The 19,357-nt window shown below is 45.8% G+C and overlaps 1 protein-coding gene across 1 annotated transcript in view; it reads right to left on the reverse strand.

Moving 5' to 3' along the window:
- Positions 1 to 5,838: 5,838 nt before the first annotated feature.
- Positions 5,839 to 19,357, reverse strand: part of LOC111156397 (citron rho-interacting serine/threonine kinase) — a 219,270-nt gene continuing 205,751 nt past the window's right edge. The window contains 10 exon segments of the mRNA XM_022517252.1: positions 5,839 to 6,185; positions 7,221 to 7,454; positions 7,456 to 7,525; positions 8,958 to 8,960; positions 12,425 to 12,604; positions 12,738 to 12,816; positions 14,523 to 14,603; positions 15,187 to 15,315; positions 15,429 to 15,537; positions 17,057 to 17,149. Coding sequence (XP_022372960.1) covers positions 6,162 to 6,185; positions 7,221 to 7,454; positions 7,456 to 7,525; positions 8,958 to 8,960; positions 12,425 to 12,604; positions 12,738 to 12,816; positions 14,523 to 14,603; positions 15,187 to 15,315; positions 15,429 to 15,537; positions 17,057 to 17,149 — 1,002 coding nt within the window. The 3' untranslated portion in view covers positions 5,839 to 6,161.

The following is a 19,357-nucleotide window of genomic DNA, read 5'->3' on the forward strand; positions in this document are numbered from 1 at the left end:
GAGTCCAGAAAGGAAAAAATGCCAGCCCCTCAATTCGCTCAAATAGGAAACTTACAAACTCCAAAAGCCAAGATTAAAAACCCAAAAACATAACAGTGATCTCATCCATGGTTGAGGTCAGAGACAACACTTAGGGAAGAGTAAAATGTCATTTGGTTCAACTCCCATTATTTCTAGATGCACACAGTTTAATTTCAGAACATGCATCCAGTTCTCCCAGTACCTGATTCTCCACCAGTGTTTATGAACAGTTTGAATGAATTAATGAGGATCCAACTCTATAGACCACTCACATCTCCATCCAGCTTTTTTTTTTTTTTTTTTTTAAGATTTTATTTATTTGGGGGCACCTGGGTGGCTCAGGCATTAAGCATCTGCCTTGGGTTCAGGTCGTGATCCCAGGGTCCTGGGATCAAGCCCCGCATCGGGCTTTCTGCTCGGCAGGAAGCCTGCTTCTCCCTCTCCTGCTCCCCCTGCTTGTGTTCCCTCTCTCACTTTGTCTCTCTCTGTCAAATAAATAAACAAAAATCTTTAAAAAAAAAAAAAGATTTTATTTATTTGACAGAGATCACAAGCAGGCAGAGAGGCAGGCAGAGAGAGAGAGAGGAAGGGAGGCAGGCTCCCCACTGAGCAGAGGGCCCGACATGGGGCTTGATCCCAGGACCCCGGGACCATGACCTGAGCCAAAGGCAGAGGCCTCAACCCACGGAACCACCCAGGCACCCCTCCATCCAGCTTCTAAAGAATCCCTCCTTAGCACCTCTCTTGGAGAGAGAAACCAGGAAGGAGGAACAAGCCAGGGCCTTCTAACCCAGAACACCAATGACAGTTGTCTTCAGGAGAAAATAAGGAAGTTACGAGCACATGTGCATCTCTTCTAAAGCCTGAGTCATCCTTCCTGTTGTAATAACATCTGCAGGGCCTTCCTGAGAGCCAGCAGTGCGGTTGAGTCAGACCCTCAGAGAAGGTCCGAAAGCTGGAGCAGCCAGAGCTCCCAGTCTGTGGGGCCTGCTCTGTTTCTGGTCAGCTCCCACTCATAGTCTTTTTTGTCCTCTTTGTCCTCAGTATGGGCCTTTGCAGGGATGAGGATGCCAGCCCTCATCGCAACCTTTTCTACTGCCCCTGGAGTGAATTCATCCATCTCATCTGGGAAATTGTACCGTGAGTCAACTTTCTTTTTCTTTTTTATGGTTCTCGGAAAGACAGACTGAGCTGCATATAATAGTAAAGTCATTTTCAAAATTCTTTCCTCTACCTCCAACAAGCCCTTCTGGGTAAACGGAGTTCCATTAATCATTGACAGACTCAAGGGAAAGCCAAGTGATCAACACTGTACTGTATTTCCACGACATCACCCTCCCCAGCTTTGGAAAATAAAGCAATATTTGATTAGGCAAGTGATAAAACACTCATGTAAACATTGTGTGCCTGGTGCCACAGTCTCTGTGCTGTAGACATCATAAGCACTGTGTAAACTGCCCAGAGAGAAGTCTGACCAGGACAGGCTGAGGTTTCTCAACCTTGGCACTCTTGACACTTGGACTCGATAGGAGCCGAGTGGGGGTGGGGGCTGCCCCGTACACCATCGGACCGGCCAGATGCCAGTCTTGACAATGAGAAATGTCTGCGGACACGTCAGATGTCCTGAGGGGAGGGGAGCAAAGTGCAGTGATTTAGCACCACCAGAATAGGCCGACTCAGCGGTTACTAGGAGCCGAAGCTTAGCTGTTCCCACTCCTGTAGGCCTAGTCTTAATGCTTTAGATTTAAAACTGCACGGACAAGGGGCGCCTGGGTGGCTCAGTGGGTTAAGGCCTCTGCCTTCAGCTCGGGTCATGATCCCAGAGTCCTGGGATCTGAGCCCCGCATGGGGCTCTCTGCTCGACAGGGAGCCTGCTTCCTCCTCTCTCTCTCTTCCTGCCTCCCTGCCTACTTGTGGTCTCTGTCTGTCAAATAAATAAATAAAATCTTAAAAAAATAAAAAATAAACAAACAAACAAACAAACAAAAAAACTGCACAGACAGTTGCTAGAGTAAATCAGATTCAAGAGGCCCAGTTCTGAAGAAAAACTTCAGTCCTATCAAGCAAATTATCTTTTTGGCCTAAGTCTCCAAATCCTAAAGTTTCATGGTCTGAAATTTACTATGCAGTCAGCATCTTTAGTCTCATGAAAATTAAGTTCTAAGCACAGAACACATGTCTGGTTCTGTTTAAGAAACGGGAGAGGTGGGGCGCCTGGATGGCTCAGTTGTAAGCGTCTGCCTTCAGCTCAGGTCATGATCTCAAGATCCTGGGATAGAGCTCCGTGTCGGGCTCCCTGCTCAGTGGGGTGCCTGCTACTCCCTCTCCCCCTGCCCCTCCCTTGTGCATTCTCTCTAAACAAAATCTTGGGGGAAAAAAGGAGTCGTTGCAGTATAGAAGGTTGGGCCTCATTTTATGGTGGGCTGAGTAATTGTCTGTTGTTTCTTTGGGGTCATTCCTTAGGGTCCAGAGAAGCTTTCAGGAACATTCCTTTTGGAACCAAACTGTTTATGCTTTTGAAGTATTCCATTGGCTGTCAAGAATTCTCATTAACTGAAAAGGTTGGTTGATATTTAATAGACTTTCCCCAGTATTTTAAGGAAAGAAAGGTTCCAACATTTTTACTTGTTTCATCTTCTGAATTATTTCCTTTTACTTTATCTTTTTAAAATATTTTATTTATTGAGTATTAATTTAATATTTAATTTAATATTTAATATTAGTATAAAATATTAATATTTAATATTTTATTTAACACATTGAGAGAGAGAGAGAGAGAGAGAGATACAAGAGAGGGAACATAAGCAGGGGTTGTGGAAGAGGGGGAAGCAGGCTTCCCCTGAGCAGGGAGCCCAATGCAGAGCTCGATCCCAGGACCCTGGGACCATGACCTGGGCCGAAGGCAGAGGCTTAATGACTAAGCCACCTAGGTACCCCTGAATTATTTCCCTTCTTATAGTTATGTCCTTTGGCAGATTTTTATCTCCAAGAGTAAAGCAGAACAGAATTGCAACTATGGTTCCTGTAACAAGCCATGTCAGATACGACCCTGCGACTGTGGTCAGATTACTTCATCAAAAAATAAAAATCAAGAGAGTAAAAGCAACAGGAACCATGAAAGAAATCACCATTTGCCAAAACTAATGTTTGTCCAGATCAAGCAGAGTTTATACTAACAAACTAAAAAATCACGGAAAAAATCTACCTCACAGAATCTAAAAATCCATCTAGTTAAAAATAGAAGTATTTACATTTTAAATTACCTTGATCTGAACTCCTCCAAGGAATTCTACATCATTAAAATCCCCAGGGCCTTATAAGAGATGAGAGAGATTTTAAGGTGACCTGTTTTCTTGGTTAGCTGCTAATATTATAGAACTGGATTATAGGTAATCCAATCTCAAGCCTTTCAGAATGGCCTGTTTGCATTAGGAGCTCTCTAGTTCCGCAGTCCTATAAAGTGACCTACCTGCCAAGTTCACGGTTCACTGGGAAATAATGACTAAATTCAACAAGGTCTCACTCTTGGAAGAGAATGCTGCCAGTCCGCTTGATGCCAGGAAAGCAAGTGTGTCTGGAGCTGTGTCCTTCCCTGACCCCAGAAAAAAAGCACCTCTGACCCCACGAGAAAAGGAAGCAAGGTCCCATGCCATGATAACAACCTTGTGGTGACACAGGCCCAAGACTTGGGATTTTTATGGTCTCTTAAGAAGAGGTCGTTGCACAAAAGCAAACATTTTAGATCATTGCTTTATTTCACTATTGTTTAACAACAAAGTTCATTCCTCTCCAGGTGGATCTTGAATTGTTCCTTTGTGTTCTTTTCCTCATCCTGAATAAAAAAGGTAATGAAGAAAAAGCCTGTACTTTTGGAGACCTAGAATCTTACTTATGCTAATAAGCTTTTGACTGCGATTTCGTGGTCCGGTATTTCCTGCTGGCATCTTGGTGGTCCCACGGAGCTCCCCACCCTCCAGTGAAGATGGCTGTCCACAACTACCACCGTTGAAACCAAAGGTAAGTGTTGAAAAATGCACCTTTTACAATAAAAAAGTAGAAACCAATTCAATTTCCTTTTTTTTTTTTTACGAATATAAAGTTTCTTGTAAATATGTACAGTCTTTTGAGCTAGTTCTATAGCAGGAAGCATTTCACAGATGAGACACACAATATACACTTTCCAGGCTCAAGAAGCCCATTTCTCATGGAGATCCTAAATGAAATGCCAAGACTGAAAGACCAGTTTTCAGTGACCTTTCCAAATACTTGTGGACCAAGAGACAAAAACTTCAGCAAACATTCAGTCTGATCTGCCCTGGGGAGGGGAGGGGATGCAGCATGACCCCAAAGACGCCAAGCAATACATAAAACAACAGCGTGACACCTGCCAAGGGTGTAACAACGTGGAGGGAGGGACACAGGCGTTCCAAACAAGAAAGCACTTAGGTTAAGAGACAAGCAGGAAGGAGCTGGGATTTGGGCCAGGTCGCAATCTGGAAAGTGATCTGAACTGTGGACAACGTGGGGTTGCAATGTGGTTACGTTCACCTGCGGTGGTAGAAACAGGTCTACCTTTCAGCCTCCCTAGGATGTGCCTTGGTTGTTCGAGGCATGCCTAAGAGTCACGCAGAATCGGAAGCAAGAGGTGCCTTGTGGGAGATTAAAGGCAGAAGTAAGGCCGCTCGTTAGCTTGCCAACTGCAGAGCCTCTGGGTTGCTTCTTGACCAGTTGCCGGGAATTTTGCCTTCTGGTAGCGGGCGGCGAGAAACCGTGTGAGCTGCGCGGCACCTAAGGGAGGACCTCCCGACCCCGGCAGAGGCAGAGGAGGGGCCGCGGTGCTCTGGAACTTCCTGGTCCTCAGCTAGCCCTAGGGAAAGGCTCACTTGGGAAGTCACAGTTTTGTGGGGTAGAACCGTGCTGGATGTTGTGTGAACACAGAGTCGTCCACAAGGGAGTCAGGGAAGCGTGAGGGTGTGAGGTGGTGGTTTGCTGAAATCCTTCTCTGGTCGTAAGGCTTGAGCGTTTGGTTTTTTTGTTTGTTCAGTGCTACAGACTGCAGCTTGTTGTGGCCAGTGAGTTGGCAAGTGGTCGGAGGGTCTCGATTCGGCGGGAGCTATGGTATGTACTAGTACATCGGCAGAGCAACCCAAGGGGGGCAGCCAGGTCGGGGGGCAGCACATGCAGTGAACCGCCATGCAGAACTCCCGGACGGGTCTCTTCCCATCCCAGGGTGGGGAACAACGCACTGTCGTGGACAGGAGGTGGGCACCCCCGGTCCCCTCCCGGACCCAGAGACTCATTAATGCTGGGCTCCGAGCAAGTCTATTGCATGCTTTCCTGGCCAGAGCTATGTGGAAAGCAGGGACAGCAGTCTGGGGAGATGACGCTGAGGGGCAGGGAGGGAGAGCTCCTCGAGGTCCCTTGGCCCCAAGTCACTGCCTCCGAGCTGAGGCCCGATGACCTCCGTACATTCTCAGCTGGTGGGAGGGGAAGTCGTCAAGGCCATAAAAGGCAATGAGAACAGTAAACATTTGGCTAAGATGTCACCCTGGGTCAAACAGGGCCATCTGTGCGGATGGACTGGGACAAGAATGAACCTACATGAGTGCAGGAGGTTAGCCAACTGGCGGGGACTCTTCCACAATACGTTTCCGGAGCAAAGACCTGATGGTGTGATCTAGCTAAAAATGACTACAACAGGAAATACATTGCTATTCAAATCTATTAAGAATTCTGTTGTCTTTTTTTTTTTTTTTTTTTTAAAAAAAAGGAAAAAAGGAAATCCAACCAACCCTAGGATCTTAAAGTAGCTATTAAATAGGATTCTAACCACGTTGTAGTTAGCGCAGGTTGGTTTCCTCTGATGAACCGGTACAGGCTAGAGCTAGGTATAAAAGTTGATGAATGCTCTGAAAGAGTAACAAAGTGCACAGAGGATGACTGCAGGAAGGCGCTGGCAGCTCGGAAGAGCTCGGCCCCTGCACCCCCTGGATGCGGGCTGTCCGCACGGAGGCGGGTCTGGGCCCAGCTGTGCCTTGGGGTGGCTGAGCAGATGGGTGCCGGGGGCCCCTTCAGCAGAGTTCCTTAGAGTGGTGTTTTCCTGCAGGTTGAGATGAGGAGTTGGTTTTCCTGGCTGAGATTTACACTGAAGACTGGTCCCAGACCTAGGAGCAAAAGGAGGAGGAGTTTTAGCTTAGGGGGCCAAGAGTCCCTGGGCTTGCCCTGCATGATTCCGGCAGGACACGTGCCGTGCTTGGTCTCCCTGCGGCCGGTAACACCGAGAGCTGCCCAGGCTGGCACCAGCGAGCAGGGCCATGCTGCGGAGCTTGGGGTTCATCAGGGAATGAAAATCACAGAAAATTCTCCAAAGCTTTGGATGGATCTCTGTTAAACACACATACGCTGGACCCGTTTTATCGGTAAGTCAGAGGGGCTAAGAAGAAACATTGACGGGCTAGTCCTCCGCTTGATTGGCAGGGGTCCCAACTGTGACCTGCAGGTGGCATGAGGAGAATGTGATCTAGAAAACCACCCCTCTGTGCCCCCCAGGGACAGAAAGGTGACTGTGCTGTCCAGAGGGGGGCCCTGGAACTGGCTAGCCTGCCAAGGAGGCACCAAGCACTCAGACCCACCCCCTGCTCATGGGGAACCCCCTCCTTGGCTTCAACACCTCCCGCCATCTCTTCATTGACTAACTTACAAAGTTACATAGAGAATAGATGCATATGGTTTAAAGATTTCAAAAGGCTCAAAGTTCTAGAAGGCAGCCACTGTTCCCAATTTCTGTATAGCCCTCCAAACTAATTCTTGATGTACGTGTGTATCTGTATATGTGCCTGAAAAAAATAAGGCATAAACTTTGTGTGGTACACTATCATTTCTGTTTAAGAAGGGAAGATATATATACATACTTGCTTATATGCATAGAATATCTCTAGAAACTGCTAACACTGGTTGCCTCCGGGGAAGGGAATGATCTACCCTTAGGTAGCTGTTCCATCTTGAGGTAGACATGTACACATCATCCATTTGCTTAGAAAGTCCTCTTCTGAAATAGGTTTACTTCCTGAACTTGCTGTATGTCCTGAAAAATCTGAATTATGAGTGTCCCTCCCCCCCGCCCCCTTTTTTCCCAACAGTGGTCCTGAAGGGCCCTCAGCTCCCCAGGTCACTCCCCTGGCCTCAGGATGGTGCCTCACCTTATTGACCTGGGACAGTGGGGTCCTCACAGCTCCCACAGGCAGCCGGCCCCGGCTGCTGTCTTCAAACAGCCTCCCAGGGGAACGTTCCCTCCGCGTGCTGAGCATCCGGCCTGGCGACTTCTCCCGCTCCAGGGGGCGGCCCGGAGACTTGTCCCTGCGCAGCTCTGTCCGCCCCTCTCGGTAGCGGTGGGGTGTGCTTGGCTCTCGCGGGTGGCTGGGGCCTTCCGGGGGGGGGTGCCGGGCTAGAGGCCACACGCTTGGTGATGTGCTCGTTGTACGTTGGTGGGCCTCGCTTGTTGGGGCTGCGGGCAACAGGGAAGGGAGGTGTGGAGCTGAGAAGTCATAACCCCAAAGAAGCATCTTCCTCCTCTGAGCAACCCCCGTGCCCCAATCTTTAGTAGAAAAGATCCCACCTGGAGTTCTTGGGGCATTTTGTTTTCTTCTGGTGGTGAGGACAGGGAGAGAAAGATGATGACAAAAGAAAACCAACTTCCTGGTCTCAGTGCAGGTTTTTACTGAGTACCTACTGTGTGCTAAACTCTTAATGTGTTCTGACTCATTAAATCATCTGGTAACAGCTCCACAAACTAGGAACAAGCATGACCCCCACCGTTCAGATGAGAACGTGGAGACAGACTGGGGGTTGGCCTGCGCTAAGAAGCTGACTCGGGTCAGTTTGACATCCTAATCCCCACCCTGTAATCCTACCGACCTAGTATTTCGTAGAGCCTAGAAGGCACAAAAGGAAGTCTTCTCTTAGGGGTTGAGGCTGCTAAGAGACCCTTGATACAAGGGAGCAATTTTGAGAAAGCCTGCGTTCATCACTGTCAGCTGCCCTATCTGTCCCCTCCTCGGCCTGCTGCTCGGTCACCTCTCTTTCCAGGTGGCTTTCCAAGCCTCCTTGGCACCCAGTGCTGATGTGAAAGGTGTAGGGATCAGACCTGACAGAATTAGAAAACTGAGCAGGACAAATAAAAATAGTACAGTTGGCGCAAAACATGTCCCTGGCCCCAAAGGTTGATAGTAATAACCAAACAACTGAAAACACTGCGCCTTTCTGTATGGCCCATCCAACCTCCACCCAGCTCCAGCCTGGGTATTTCAAACGAAGATTTCAGCAAATACAGCCCTAACCATTCTCTCTGAAGAAGCAAGATCCAGAACAGAAGCAAGATCTAGAACAGAACTGAGTCAATTCCTTCCCACTCTAATGAGGAGAAAAAGTACTCAATCCTCATCAGCTCAGCACAATCAGGGCTAGGAAAAGGGCTACCTAAAATGGGTACATTTTATAGAGAATATTACTTGGAAAACATATTTTGATTGGGGGCTTTATCGCAGAAAATAAAGTAGAAATCAGGAAAGTAAATTTATCCTTGTTATTTTTAAAATCTAAATTACAATTGGAATTTCATGCTGATTCTAAGAATGAGCCAAGCATGAATCACATACTGATTTATCTTGCTCTAATTTTTGCAACAAAACAGTATGCTAATAGGCTCAATGACATACTTTCCATCAATGTTGGACTTCTGCAGTAGAGTCAAAGTCATTTCTTCAAAACTGTTTGAGAGTGTTATTGATTTCCCAGAGGCCTATCTTAATCCTTGATATTTAAATCCTTCTCTTTGAAAGGGGCCAAACTTCTTGTTGTTGTTTCCTTCAGTTATTGATCTAACTGCCAGAATCACTTTTGTCAATGCCCATAATTAGAAACAAGAAAAGCAATGACACCTACTGGGGGAGGAGAGACTCTATAGAGCAAGCTTGAGGGCCAAATCCAGACAGATGACCCGTTTTTATAAATAAAGTTTTACTGGAACACAGCTATGCCCATCTGGTTATGCACTGTCTATAGCTTTCACAGAATAATACCTGAATAATTAAGAGAGACCATATGGCCCACAAAGCCAAAAATATTTACTACCTGTACCTTTTTTTTTTTTTAAGATTTTTTTTATTATTTATTTATTTGACAGAGATCACAAGTAGGCAGAGAGGCAGGTAGAGAGAGAGGGATGGGGAAGCAGGCTCCCTTCTGAGAGCAGAGAGCTGGATCCCAGGACCCTGGGATCATGACCTGAGCCAAAGGCAGAGGCTTTAACCCACTGAGCCATCCAGGCGCCCCGTACTATATGTATCTTTACAGAAAAAGTTTGCCTATTCCTGCACAATAGTGAAACAGAAAGGTGAGCAGAGATAATTTGATAAGTGATCAGTTCATTGTGAAGATTTTCATGTGACTCTCTGGTTTCCCTGTGCAATTCTAACTATGAAGATTCCAGACAACATATCCAGAAAGCCAGAACCGCCCCCCCACCCCCTTGCATGCTACATGTCCAGTGGAAAAATTTAAGGTAACTGAGATTTCAACATCTTGAAATAAGGCTTATATTCCTCTCTAGTCATGTGGCTTTAAGATGTGGAAGACAAAAATAAATAAATTTCAAGTAGGAGAATTACATTAAGCCTATTTGTAATGGAAGGGAAATTATAATGTGTGTCCACAGGGGCCCATCATAAAGCAAGTGAGAAGGTACTCAATGCCCAGGGGAAGAAGGATGTCTCTAGGAGGACCATTTGGAATGTCAGCTTAGATTAATGGAATGAAAGAAAATACCCATCATCCTAGGCCAAGTGGGCAATCTTCCATCTCTGTATCCATTAATGACCAATGATCTCCCATGCCAGTTTTATGGGGATTTTGTTTGTTTTATTTTGTTTTTGCAAAGAGTTACATTTCCTGCCCTGCTAAACAGACCAGGTCAGTGAGGCCTTGCAGTGACTCACACTCAGCCAGGCCGGCCTTCTGCATCCTGACCTGCCAAAGCAATCTGCATAAGAAGACCATTTTATAGGCCACGAGATAAGCAAGGACTAACTGCTTATTTTCCGGATGTGCCTGGCCACAGCAGGAAAGCAACAGGACTGTCTCTGCCTCTCGTTCACAGGCACTGGAGAACCCCTTTCAACCACAGAATAAGCAACTTCTTACAGAGAAACTATATAGTCTCAAAAGAAAGGTGCCTGCCATCGTTTTAGTAAGTCAGTAGAGGAAAAAAAAAATCTAATTACAGTACTTTGATTTGTTCTTGACATGACTTGGAAATTACTTAAAGAAAATCTGGACATTTGCAGGAGAGAACTATAGTCCTTTGAGCATTTACTTCTGAGGCAGGGTCAAGCCAAGAGCTAAGAACTGCTGGTTATTTCTATTTCTGGCTTTCTAGGAAGTGCCTGGGATTAAAATTACACTGACCACATATTTAGACTAACTTTTGTATTTCTCCTTTTTGGTTTTTTTTTTTTAAGATTTTATTTATTTATTTGGCAGACAGAAATCACAAGTAGGCAGAAAGGCAGGCAGAGAGAGAGGAGGAAGAAGGCTCCCCACTGAGCAGAGAGCCTGATTCGGGACTCGATCCCAGAACCCTGAGATCATGACCTGAGCTGAAGGCAGAGGCTTTAACCCACTGAGCCACCCAGGTGCCCCTAACTCTTGTATTTCAACAGAAGAAAAACTATTCATTAGGATCATAGTCTCAAAATATTAGATTTATGACGTTCTTTTCCAAGACCTAAGCTACCTTCTAAATATTAGAGCTAGTTCCTCCATCATGTTGAGAGTCCCTTAAGAATAAAATCATCACTGGATCCCCAGCCCCAGATACTGTGTCTAGCACATGAGGGATCCACATAACTCTTTACAGGGTAGACAGACATAGCAGTCCAGAAAATTTAAATCCTAGGTCAATTAAATGTTCCCCTGGGTTAAATCATCTCAGAACTTCTCTGTACACCAAGAACTTAGAGTTACACATCTCAAACCTGTCCATCAACCTGGATCTGGCTCATAGACCTCTGTGTCAAGACAAGGTCAGTCCCACTTCCCACGCACTGCTGGTAGGATTACAAATGAATATACTTCAGGGAACACTCAGCAACATCAATCAAAATTACAAATGGACATCTGATGTCGCCCATCAATTTTTTTCTCCAGGAATTTATTGTACAGATAGATTCATAAGCATGCCAAATGACATAAGCACAAAGTCATTTAATTTATTACAGCAACCGTCTGTGAACCACCTAAACATGCACTGATAAAGGAGCAGTTAAATAAAGGTCACATGAAGGCATAAATGCTACGTAGTCATTAAAAAGAAAAAAAAAAAAAAAACAACGAAGAAATCTTTCTGATACTAACCTGGAACAACCTCCAAGATACATTAAGGTCCAGAAGAATGTGCGCAGGGTGCTATCAGCTGTATTCAAAAGGGGGAGAACGCTTCCAGAATGGTACAGTAAGGACTGCCGAAAACCCATTCCTCCATAAAAGCAACCAGAACACTGGCAACGAGTGTCTAAATCACCTTTTCCAGAACTCTGGAAATTAACCAAAGACTTGCAACGACTCAAACAGCAAGAGCATTTATGTAAAAAATAGCTGAACCTCCGTAAGGACAACAAGCTTTGTGACATGTTAACGTGACCTCAACATTTTCTCTCCAGAGCTACGGCAGTTTTGAAACCATCAGCCCCGTAACCACAGTAGCCACAGGAGGGAGATCAGGACTGATGCTCCCCCACAAAGCCGCGGCCCCAGCAAACAGTCCCCGTCTGACCTGACGCAGGGTTTCCTCGTAAGAAAAGCTCTATCCCCAGATGTTCATCAGAAACAATCAGCAGCAAGTATTTAACCTGGCAAATACTGAAGACAGTGTGATATCATTTGGGGAAGAGGCTGGCTAAAACACTCGAAAGGCGATCTGGGAATAAGATGTTGATAAGGCGTTTTGAAATGGTCCCATATATTCGTAGGAATCTAGAAAGCCACACACACACAGGCAAGGCCCTGCAAATGCCCAGGAAAAATCTGAGAAGGCCTCGGTCTCTCAACTCTGGCTGACTTTGAGCATTAAAGGTTGCCCAACACACACACACACACACATTCTAGTGATCCATTCTAGTGCCACCGAAAATACCCAACAGAGAAAGACCAGACATTTCCGCCCACCTTCTCCAAGAGGGCATTTAAAAATTCTCCTGATCCTCGAGAAGGACTGAGTCACTGTCCTGCTATAGCTCAAAGAAAGGAGTGGCTTGAGCTTGAAGACCTTTGACCAGCTTAGCACAATTTCCTTCTACCTTAGAGAACAGCACTCTGCCTCCTGTAATGAAGAAGAGGAGAAGGATGGTACCTGCGGGAGGTGGACGGGCCCCGGTGGTGGTCAGTGCCGGACTCCTTCACGAGGTTTCCTTTGCAGCAAATGACCCTTAATTTATCCTGGTATGACGAGGCCAGGTAAATCGCTCCTGAGGAAATTGCAGGGCCCAAGTAGCGTGGGTTTGGGATTTCCAAATATGCTCGGGCAGGAGTCCTAAGGAGTTCCAAATAAGAGGTTATATTTAGGTTACCTCTGTTGCCAGGTGGGATGGGAAGAAACAGACACTTGGCCCCGACCCCCAACCCCAACAGCTGAGCTTTCCAAAGCCTGAAAGGGCAATGCTTACCCCAGAGAGGAGCGTGCCTGGATCTCAATGACTTCGAGTGAGTTGAAGTGGGTCACAAACAGATAGGGTTCTCTGTAGGCTGCATGGTTACCCCAGAAGAAGAGCGTGGAACAAGGAAGGGTTAAAAGAGGAAATCAAAACCAGGCTGCAATGCCACCTTTGACCCAGCAATTGCACCTAAAATAATTTAGCCTATGCATACACCCGTGTGCCAACATAACGAGGCATGTCCAAGTTTACTCACTGCCATGTTGTCAGAGCAGAAGATGGGAACCAAATCCAGGGTACGTTTTGGGGGTCAGTTAAATAAATTATGGTACATCTGTGGGATTCTGCACAGCTGTAAAAACTGCATGAAGCTCTCTCTGTACTGATACACTAAAAAACCCTGAGGTGTGTTTTACTTAGTGTGTGAAGCAAAATTCAGAATAAATAATGTGTAAAGTGTGGCACCACATGGATTTAAAAAAAAAAGTTGGGGGGGGATAAGAATATATTTTCTTATGCATCTGTATTTGCACAAAGCACTGGAGGGATAAAAAATAAAAGTTTTCCCCCTACTTGGGTGAGTAGGGATGGAGAACTGGGGAGACAGGTTATCTGGGTGAGACTTTACACTGTATACCTTTTTAAACTGTTTAATTTTTTTTTGAAAATGTGCAGAATTAAAGACTGAGTTCAAAGATAATTAAATATCTCTCATCTTAATACTACATATTTATATCACAGTATCAGTGAAGCTCTAGCATCTGATAGGAGGCTTTTCTGTCTTAAATGGAAAAGGAGATTATCACTATTATCCCTTGTGGTAAACCAGGACTTTGGTTTTGTACTATGAGTCATGCCTCCTGGTACTCAGGCCTGGCGGAGCCTCCTTGCTTTGAATCTAGGCTGACCCCGTGGCTGCTTTAACCAGTAGGTTACGGTGGAAGCAACAAGGCCTGCCAGCTTCCGCTCTTGCACTCCTGGAAGATGCCCATGTGGAGAGGAACCGAGGCCTCCAGGCCCCAGGCCCCAGCCCCAGCTGAGTTCATACCAATTGGCCACCATTTTGGGAGACCATTTTGGACTTTCTAGTTATCCCAGTGCCCCCACTGGTACCACGTGAAGCAGAATGGTCCAGTCAAGCCTCAGCATCTTGGGCAATAATAAGTTGTAGTCTTGGCTATAACAAGTTCTGGAACTTGTTAGACAGCAAGAGAGAAACCAAATAGCCTTGATGGGTATTTTTACCATAACAGTGTTTCAGAGCATTTACACCAATATGTGTGGACATATTTGTACATATGTGTGTGTTTATGTACATGGATGTTTTTGCGTGACCCAGCAGCTCCACTTTCAGGGCTTACGAGCAGCAGATTCTACTTGACAAGTGTGCAAAGATCAGTGCAAGATGTTCATCACAGCATTGTTTACACTTAGGGAAAGAACGAGCATGACCTACGTGCTCTGCCTGATGATAACTGGTGAAATTGACACATGTTCAGCTATCCCACGGGATACTCTGCAGCCTTTGAAATGATTTAAATAAATTCGCAGGGAACGCTCTCCTTTCTCAGGAAGAAATCTGACAAATCTTTCACAAGGCTGGTGGATTTGGCTTATGCAGTTTTTCATCAAGCGTCAGCAGCTTTGCCCTGAACCCTGGGACTACAACCTATGGCACTTGGTGTCTAACATAAACCACAGGCATAGTGCGTGAGCCAAAAAGGATTCTACCTGCGGTTCTTTCCTAGGATGCCAGCTGCTGGCAGAATAGAGCCCTCCATACCTTGCTTCACTTACCGAAGGCCAGAGGTAAGCGACTCCACTTGAGATCGTCTGTGCGGCTACGTCTTCCGTAAGAATCCACGAACACCCCAAATTCTGCAAGGAGTTGCATCACAGGGGCATCAGTCCAGTCAGAGGCAGCAGTATCAATGACACCATACACTTTGCCAGAAGAATAAGGGATTGAGCCCAGGGGACCACCAGCCAGATTTAACTGGATCATTAAAACCTGAGGACCTTTGCTGAGCCACATCTCTCAGAGATGTGTTAAAGAAAAGTGAAAGAGATAGGAAAGAAGGAGCAAAGGAAGGAAGAAGAGACAGGAGACATGAAAGAAGGGAAAGGGAAGAAACAGAGACCAAGACACAGGGAAGAAGAGACAGGAGGACCCAGAGATTGCCTGTGGGGACGGGGGGTTGGGAGGAGGAAGGAGGAATAAAAAAGAATGAAGAAAAACTTCAAAAAAAAAAAAAAAAAAAAAAAACAACCCCACAAGAAAGAAGGAAAGGAAAAGAGAGAAAGGAAAGGGAGAGAAAGCAAGGGGCAGAGAAGGAAAAAAGCAGCTGTTCTCAGGAAAGAATACCATGGAGCCGGGCTAGGTGAGAGCCCTGGTGGGGGTCGGGAACTCCTGGCACCCGCAAGCCCTCAGGGCAGCGGCCGTCAGGGAGCACGGACTCACCGTGGAAGCAGAGCAGGTACTCCTCCCGCTGCCCTGCGCCGTTCACCTGCATGATCGAGACAGGGAAACTGTTGGAAGAGGAGGCAAACACAGCAGGCGCCAAGGAATGGTCATTCTTATCCAGGAATTCTGTAAAGGCAGGTGAGAAGTGGGGCATCAGGGAGAAGTTGGTGGCAAGGCCAGAGCAGAGTGTGGGCTGGTGGTGGGGGGGGGGGGGGTTAGGGGGACGACTTGGGCCCTACCCTCAAGCGTGTACTGCTTCATGTCAATTTCATAGAATTTATTGGTTCCAATGAGGATACTGTAATTGGTGAAGTGGATGCAGCTGCAGGGCTCTGAGGTCTCTATCTCCTAAGACAGAGGGTAGAAGAGGAGGATGTGAGTTAACACACGGCAGCCCCATGTCCACTGCTCTTCCGCTTCCCCAGCCTTAGAGACAGTCGCCTCTGGACTTGTTCACGTTCTCGGCCACACAAAGCACAAACACTTCAATCCTTTCATGTCCCCCATGAAGACTAATAATCCCTTTGCTACCTCTGGGTTCGCTGCAACCCCAGATTAAGAAAATATCAAATGGCAGCCAAAAAAAGAGTCAGAGATACCATTTCAATGAGAAGTTTGCATTCAAAGACAGATCTTTAAGAATATAAATTCTTATCTGAGGAAAAAGACTGGAAAACACAGGGCTGGTTAGAGGGAGTCGTTTTAGCTTCCTTCTTTTTGTGAGCTACATTTTACCATGAACCTACATTACCTGTATAATTATTCTCGTCACCATTGTTGTCATCTCTATTAGTAATCAGCTTTCTAATTCCACTTGTTTTCAGGCCCATCCTAGTATTTTCAAAAACCTAGGCATGCTTATTCAAAAGGTGGCCAAGAATTATAAAGAAGCAATGATTTCTGAGACTTTTCCTAAAGCTAACAGTTCAAAACCTAACCCACACTACCATCACTGCTGTTTACTGAGGACCTGGTAGATATGAGGAAACTTTTAGGCAGCATGATACAGTGAAAGGGAAAAATCAAACCTCAGTTGTGGTCTCAACTTCCCAACAGGACCTCAGCCGGCCTCGATGGTCTTGCCTGAAAATTGGCAATTACCACCCCTGCATTTTAGAACTGTTGTGAAGTATTTGGAAAACAGCCAGCTCGGTCTCTGCTACCAGTAGGTGCTCAGTAAAATAAAACAAACGAACCGCCCACCCAGGATGAAACTGTTGCCCTAACACATAATGACCCTTATATATTCATCCCTCATTTCACTTGAGACTAATCGCGAAGGCACCGGAAGTAAATTACGCTTACAACAGGTGGCGCTTTCTTAGTCTAGGGACAACGGCTGGCCTCTGGAAACGAGGCAAATGATCTAATGTGCAACTTGTCCACACTGTAGTCCCCACCACCACTGCTCTGCTCCAAGGAGAATCAGCTCTCTAATTACATCTAGGAACACAGCAAGCACTGGCTTTTCCAAAAGTTATTAATAGAAATGTCTAGGATCTGACAAAGATTCTGAACAAGTGTCGCCAGGGACTGCTAGCTTCTCGGAGAGATCGCCTTCCTTTTTCGTGCTAATTTAAAAGTGTCTCTTCCACCAGCCTGCTTCCTTTCTCTCTTAACAAAGGGCCGAATCCACTGGGCTGGCTGGAGAGGCAGCTCACAGACAGGAGAAAGAAAATGAGAGGAGAAAACTGCAGCTCCTCAGGGCTCTGGAGCTTCCTCCAGGAAGGAGGGGTGTGTCTGCTTGTCTGTCTCTCTCTCTGGAGGTCACCCAGGCTGACGGGACCAGGCACACACTGTTCCCGGAGACAGCACACTTTCCAGCCCAGGCCGGGGCCCAGCAGGCTGGGCAAGGCCCAGGACTTACTTTGCGAATGCAGTACTTGCTGAGGTTTTCGTTGTAGCGGAGAATGACAACTTTGCTGGGCATGGCTGCACAGATACAGAGCCCGTTCTCAATCTGGAAAGCAATCAGGGAAACAGAAAAAAAAAAGGGTTACTGGTGTGTCTGCTGGCTCCACAGCAGAACTAGGAACCTAATGCCAGTTTAGAGCAGAGCCCCTCCCCCTTAGTACTACTGACACGAGACCAGGTAATTCTCTGTGGCCAAAGGCTGCTCTGTGCATTGTAGGATGTTTAGCAGCAACCCTAGGCTCTCCCCTCTGGATGCCAGTGGTACAACCACCAGTTGTGACAACCACAGATGTCTCCAGACTCTGCCCAATATCCCCTAGGGATCAGAATTGCCACTGGTAAGAACCACGGATTTAACAAAGACCTGGCAGAGGCCTCCGGAAATCACCTGACACCACACACATTTGGTGTGCCTGCGCCTTCTGCTAGAGACAGAGCCTTCCGACAATCTTACCCTGAGGGAGGAGGAAGGCAGTAGAAATTACCTCAAGAATTTTAAGGATTATGGTTCAAAGAGAAAAGTTCTTAGCTAAGATCTGTGTACATAGAGTTCTCTTTTTCTAGAATGGCTAAATCACTCTTACTTCACCTCCCAATACCACATCTTTGTCATTTCACCAAGGGCAAAAAGAAGCTTCTCCAGTCAGTGCCAACATGAAGGTCAGCAGTTGTGGGTGGGGGGTTTTGTGTGCCTAAAGGAAGCAACAGAAATTTCACCCAGTGAGAGGACATCCAGTTTTCAAGGTCAAGGTGGAATGAAATGGGATGGGAGAGGAAAGGAATACAAAAGAAAATGGGAAGTAGTAGTAATATTCTAACTCTTGGTGTGGGTAGTAAGTTTGTGGATGTTTATATTATTAGATGTTATAATTTTATAATGTACCTATTTTTTAGTAGTTCCAACACTGTAAAATGCCCATTTCTAGGTAACTCATCATTCACAGAAAAAAATCACAAGAAATTTTAAAATATGTGTAACGATGAAAATTTACAGTAAGATTGTAGTAAGAGGGAAAATGTATGGCCTTAAAGTGCTTACCTTAGGAAAAAAGACCTGAAAATTAATTAGCTAAACCAGAGATTAGAACAAGAACAATGGAAGAAAGCCAGAGAAAACTCAAGGAAGGAAAAACAAAGATTAAGGAAAAAGCAAAAGTTAATGATAAGATAATGATAGCAAAGCAAGAATCAGTACAGGCCGAAGCTGCTGCTTTATAAAAATTAGTAAAATCACTATAAAGCTGATGAAATTAAGACAAATAAGAGATCCAGAAAAATTAATATTAGGGATAAAAAATGCACAAAGAACAAAAAGCAGAAAAAAGGAGAGACAAAAACAAAAAAAGAAATGTTCTCTTTAAAAAGAATTGTTAAAACTGAAAAAGTACATCTTTCCTTCCCGGGCCCCTATCTGGAAATCCTGGGTCCATCCAGCATTGTCCTTTTCTCAGTCCCTCAAGATTCAGCTCCTCCGAGAACCCTTTGCAAATCCACGCCTTTCTAGGCCAGCCATCCTCTTCCTTTATAGTCTGTCCTCTTTTTATTGTTGCCACAGTTAATCCCAACCATTGTGTAAGTGACTAATAAAGAATGCCATCAGCCCCACACACAGCCAGAAGGTTTCAGAAACCAAAAGTCCTCAAGAACAGTGGCCAAGGCCATAGCCAAGGTCAAGCCCCCCTCAGGAGGCTCCTGTGGCCCACCACATCCCTCCCCTATTGGTCCTCCTTCACTCAGCACAAACGCCTCTGAAGGCTCAGTCAAGTACAGGGGATGCGCTAGGTAAGAGCAGGCTAAGAGTGACTAAATCCCAAATACCCAGTGAGCAGTCTTCTGAAAAGGGAAAGGCAGTGGCTTTCAGTAGGAGAACTCCAGCAGACTCTGAGAGTCTGCAAATGCTTGATTTAGGTTTCATTAAAATTATATATGCTCATGTGTATGCACCCACAAATGCTTTTAATTTTAAGAAAAAAATTTCCTGGGGTGCCCGGTGGCTCAGTGGGTTAAGCCTCTGCCTTCAGTTCAGGTCATGATCTCAGGGTCCTGGAATCAAGTCCCGCATGGGGCTCTCTGCTCAGTAGGGAGCCTGCTTCCCCTCTCTCTCTCTCTCTGTCTAGCTCTCTGCCTACTTGTGATCTCTCTCTCTCGGTCAAATAAATAAATAAAATCTTTAAAAAAAAAAGTTTCCTTAAAGAAGCAGGCAAACAAATGTACGTATGTACCAAAATCAATATGCTATTAGCTACCAAAGAAT

Source organism: Enhydra lutris, unplaced genomic scaffold (assembly GCF_002288905.1).
Source record: "Enhydra lutris kenyoni isolate GAN:26980312 unplaced genomic scaffold, ASM228890v2 scaffoldscaffold46, whole genome shotgun sequence".
Taxonomy (NCBI): Eukaryota; Metazoa; Chordata; class Mammalia; order Carnivora; family Mustelidae; genus Enhydra; species Enhydra lutris.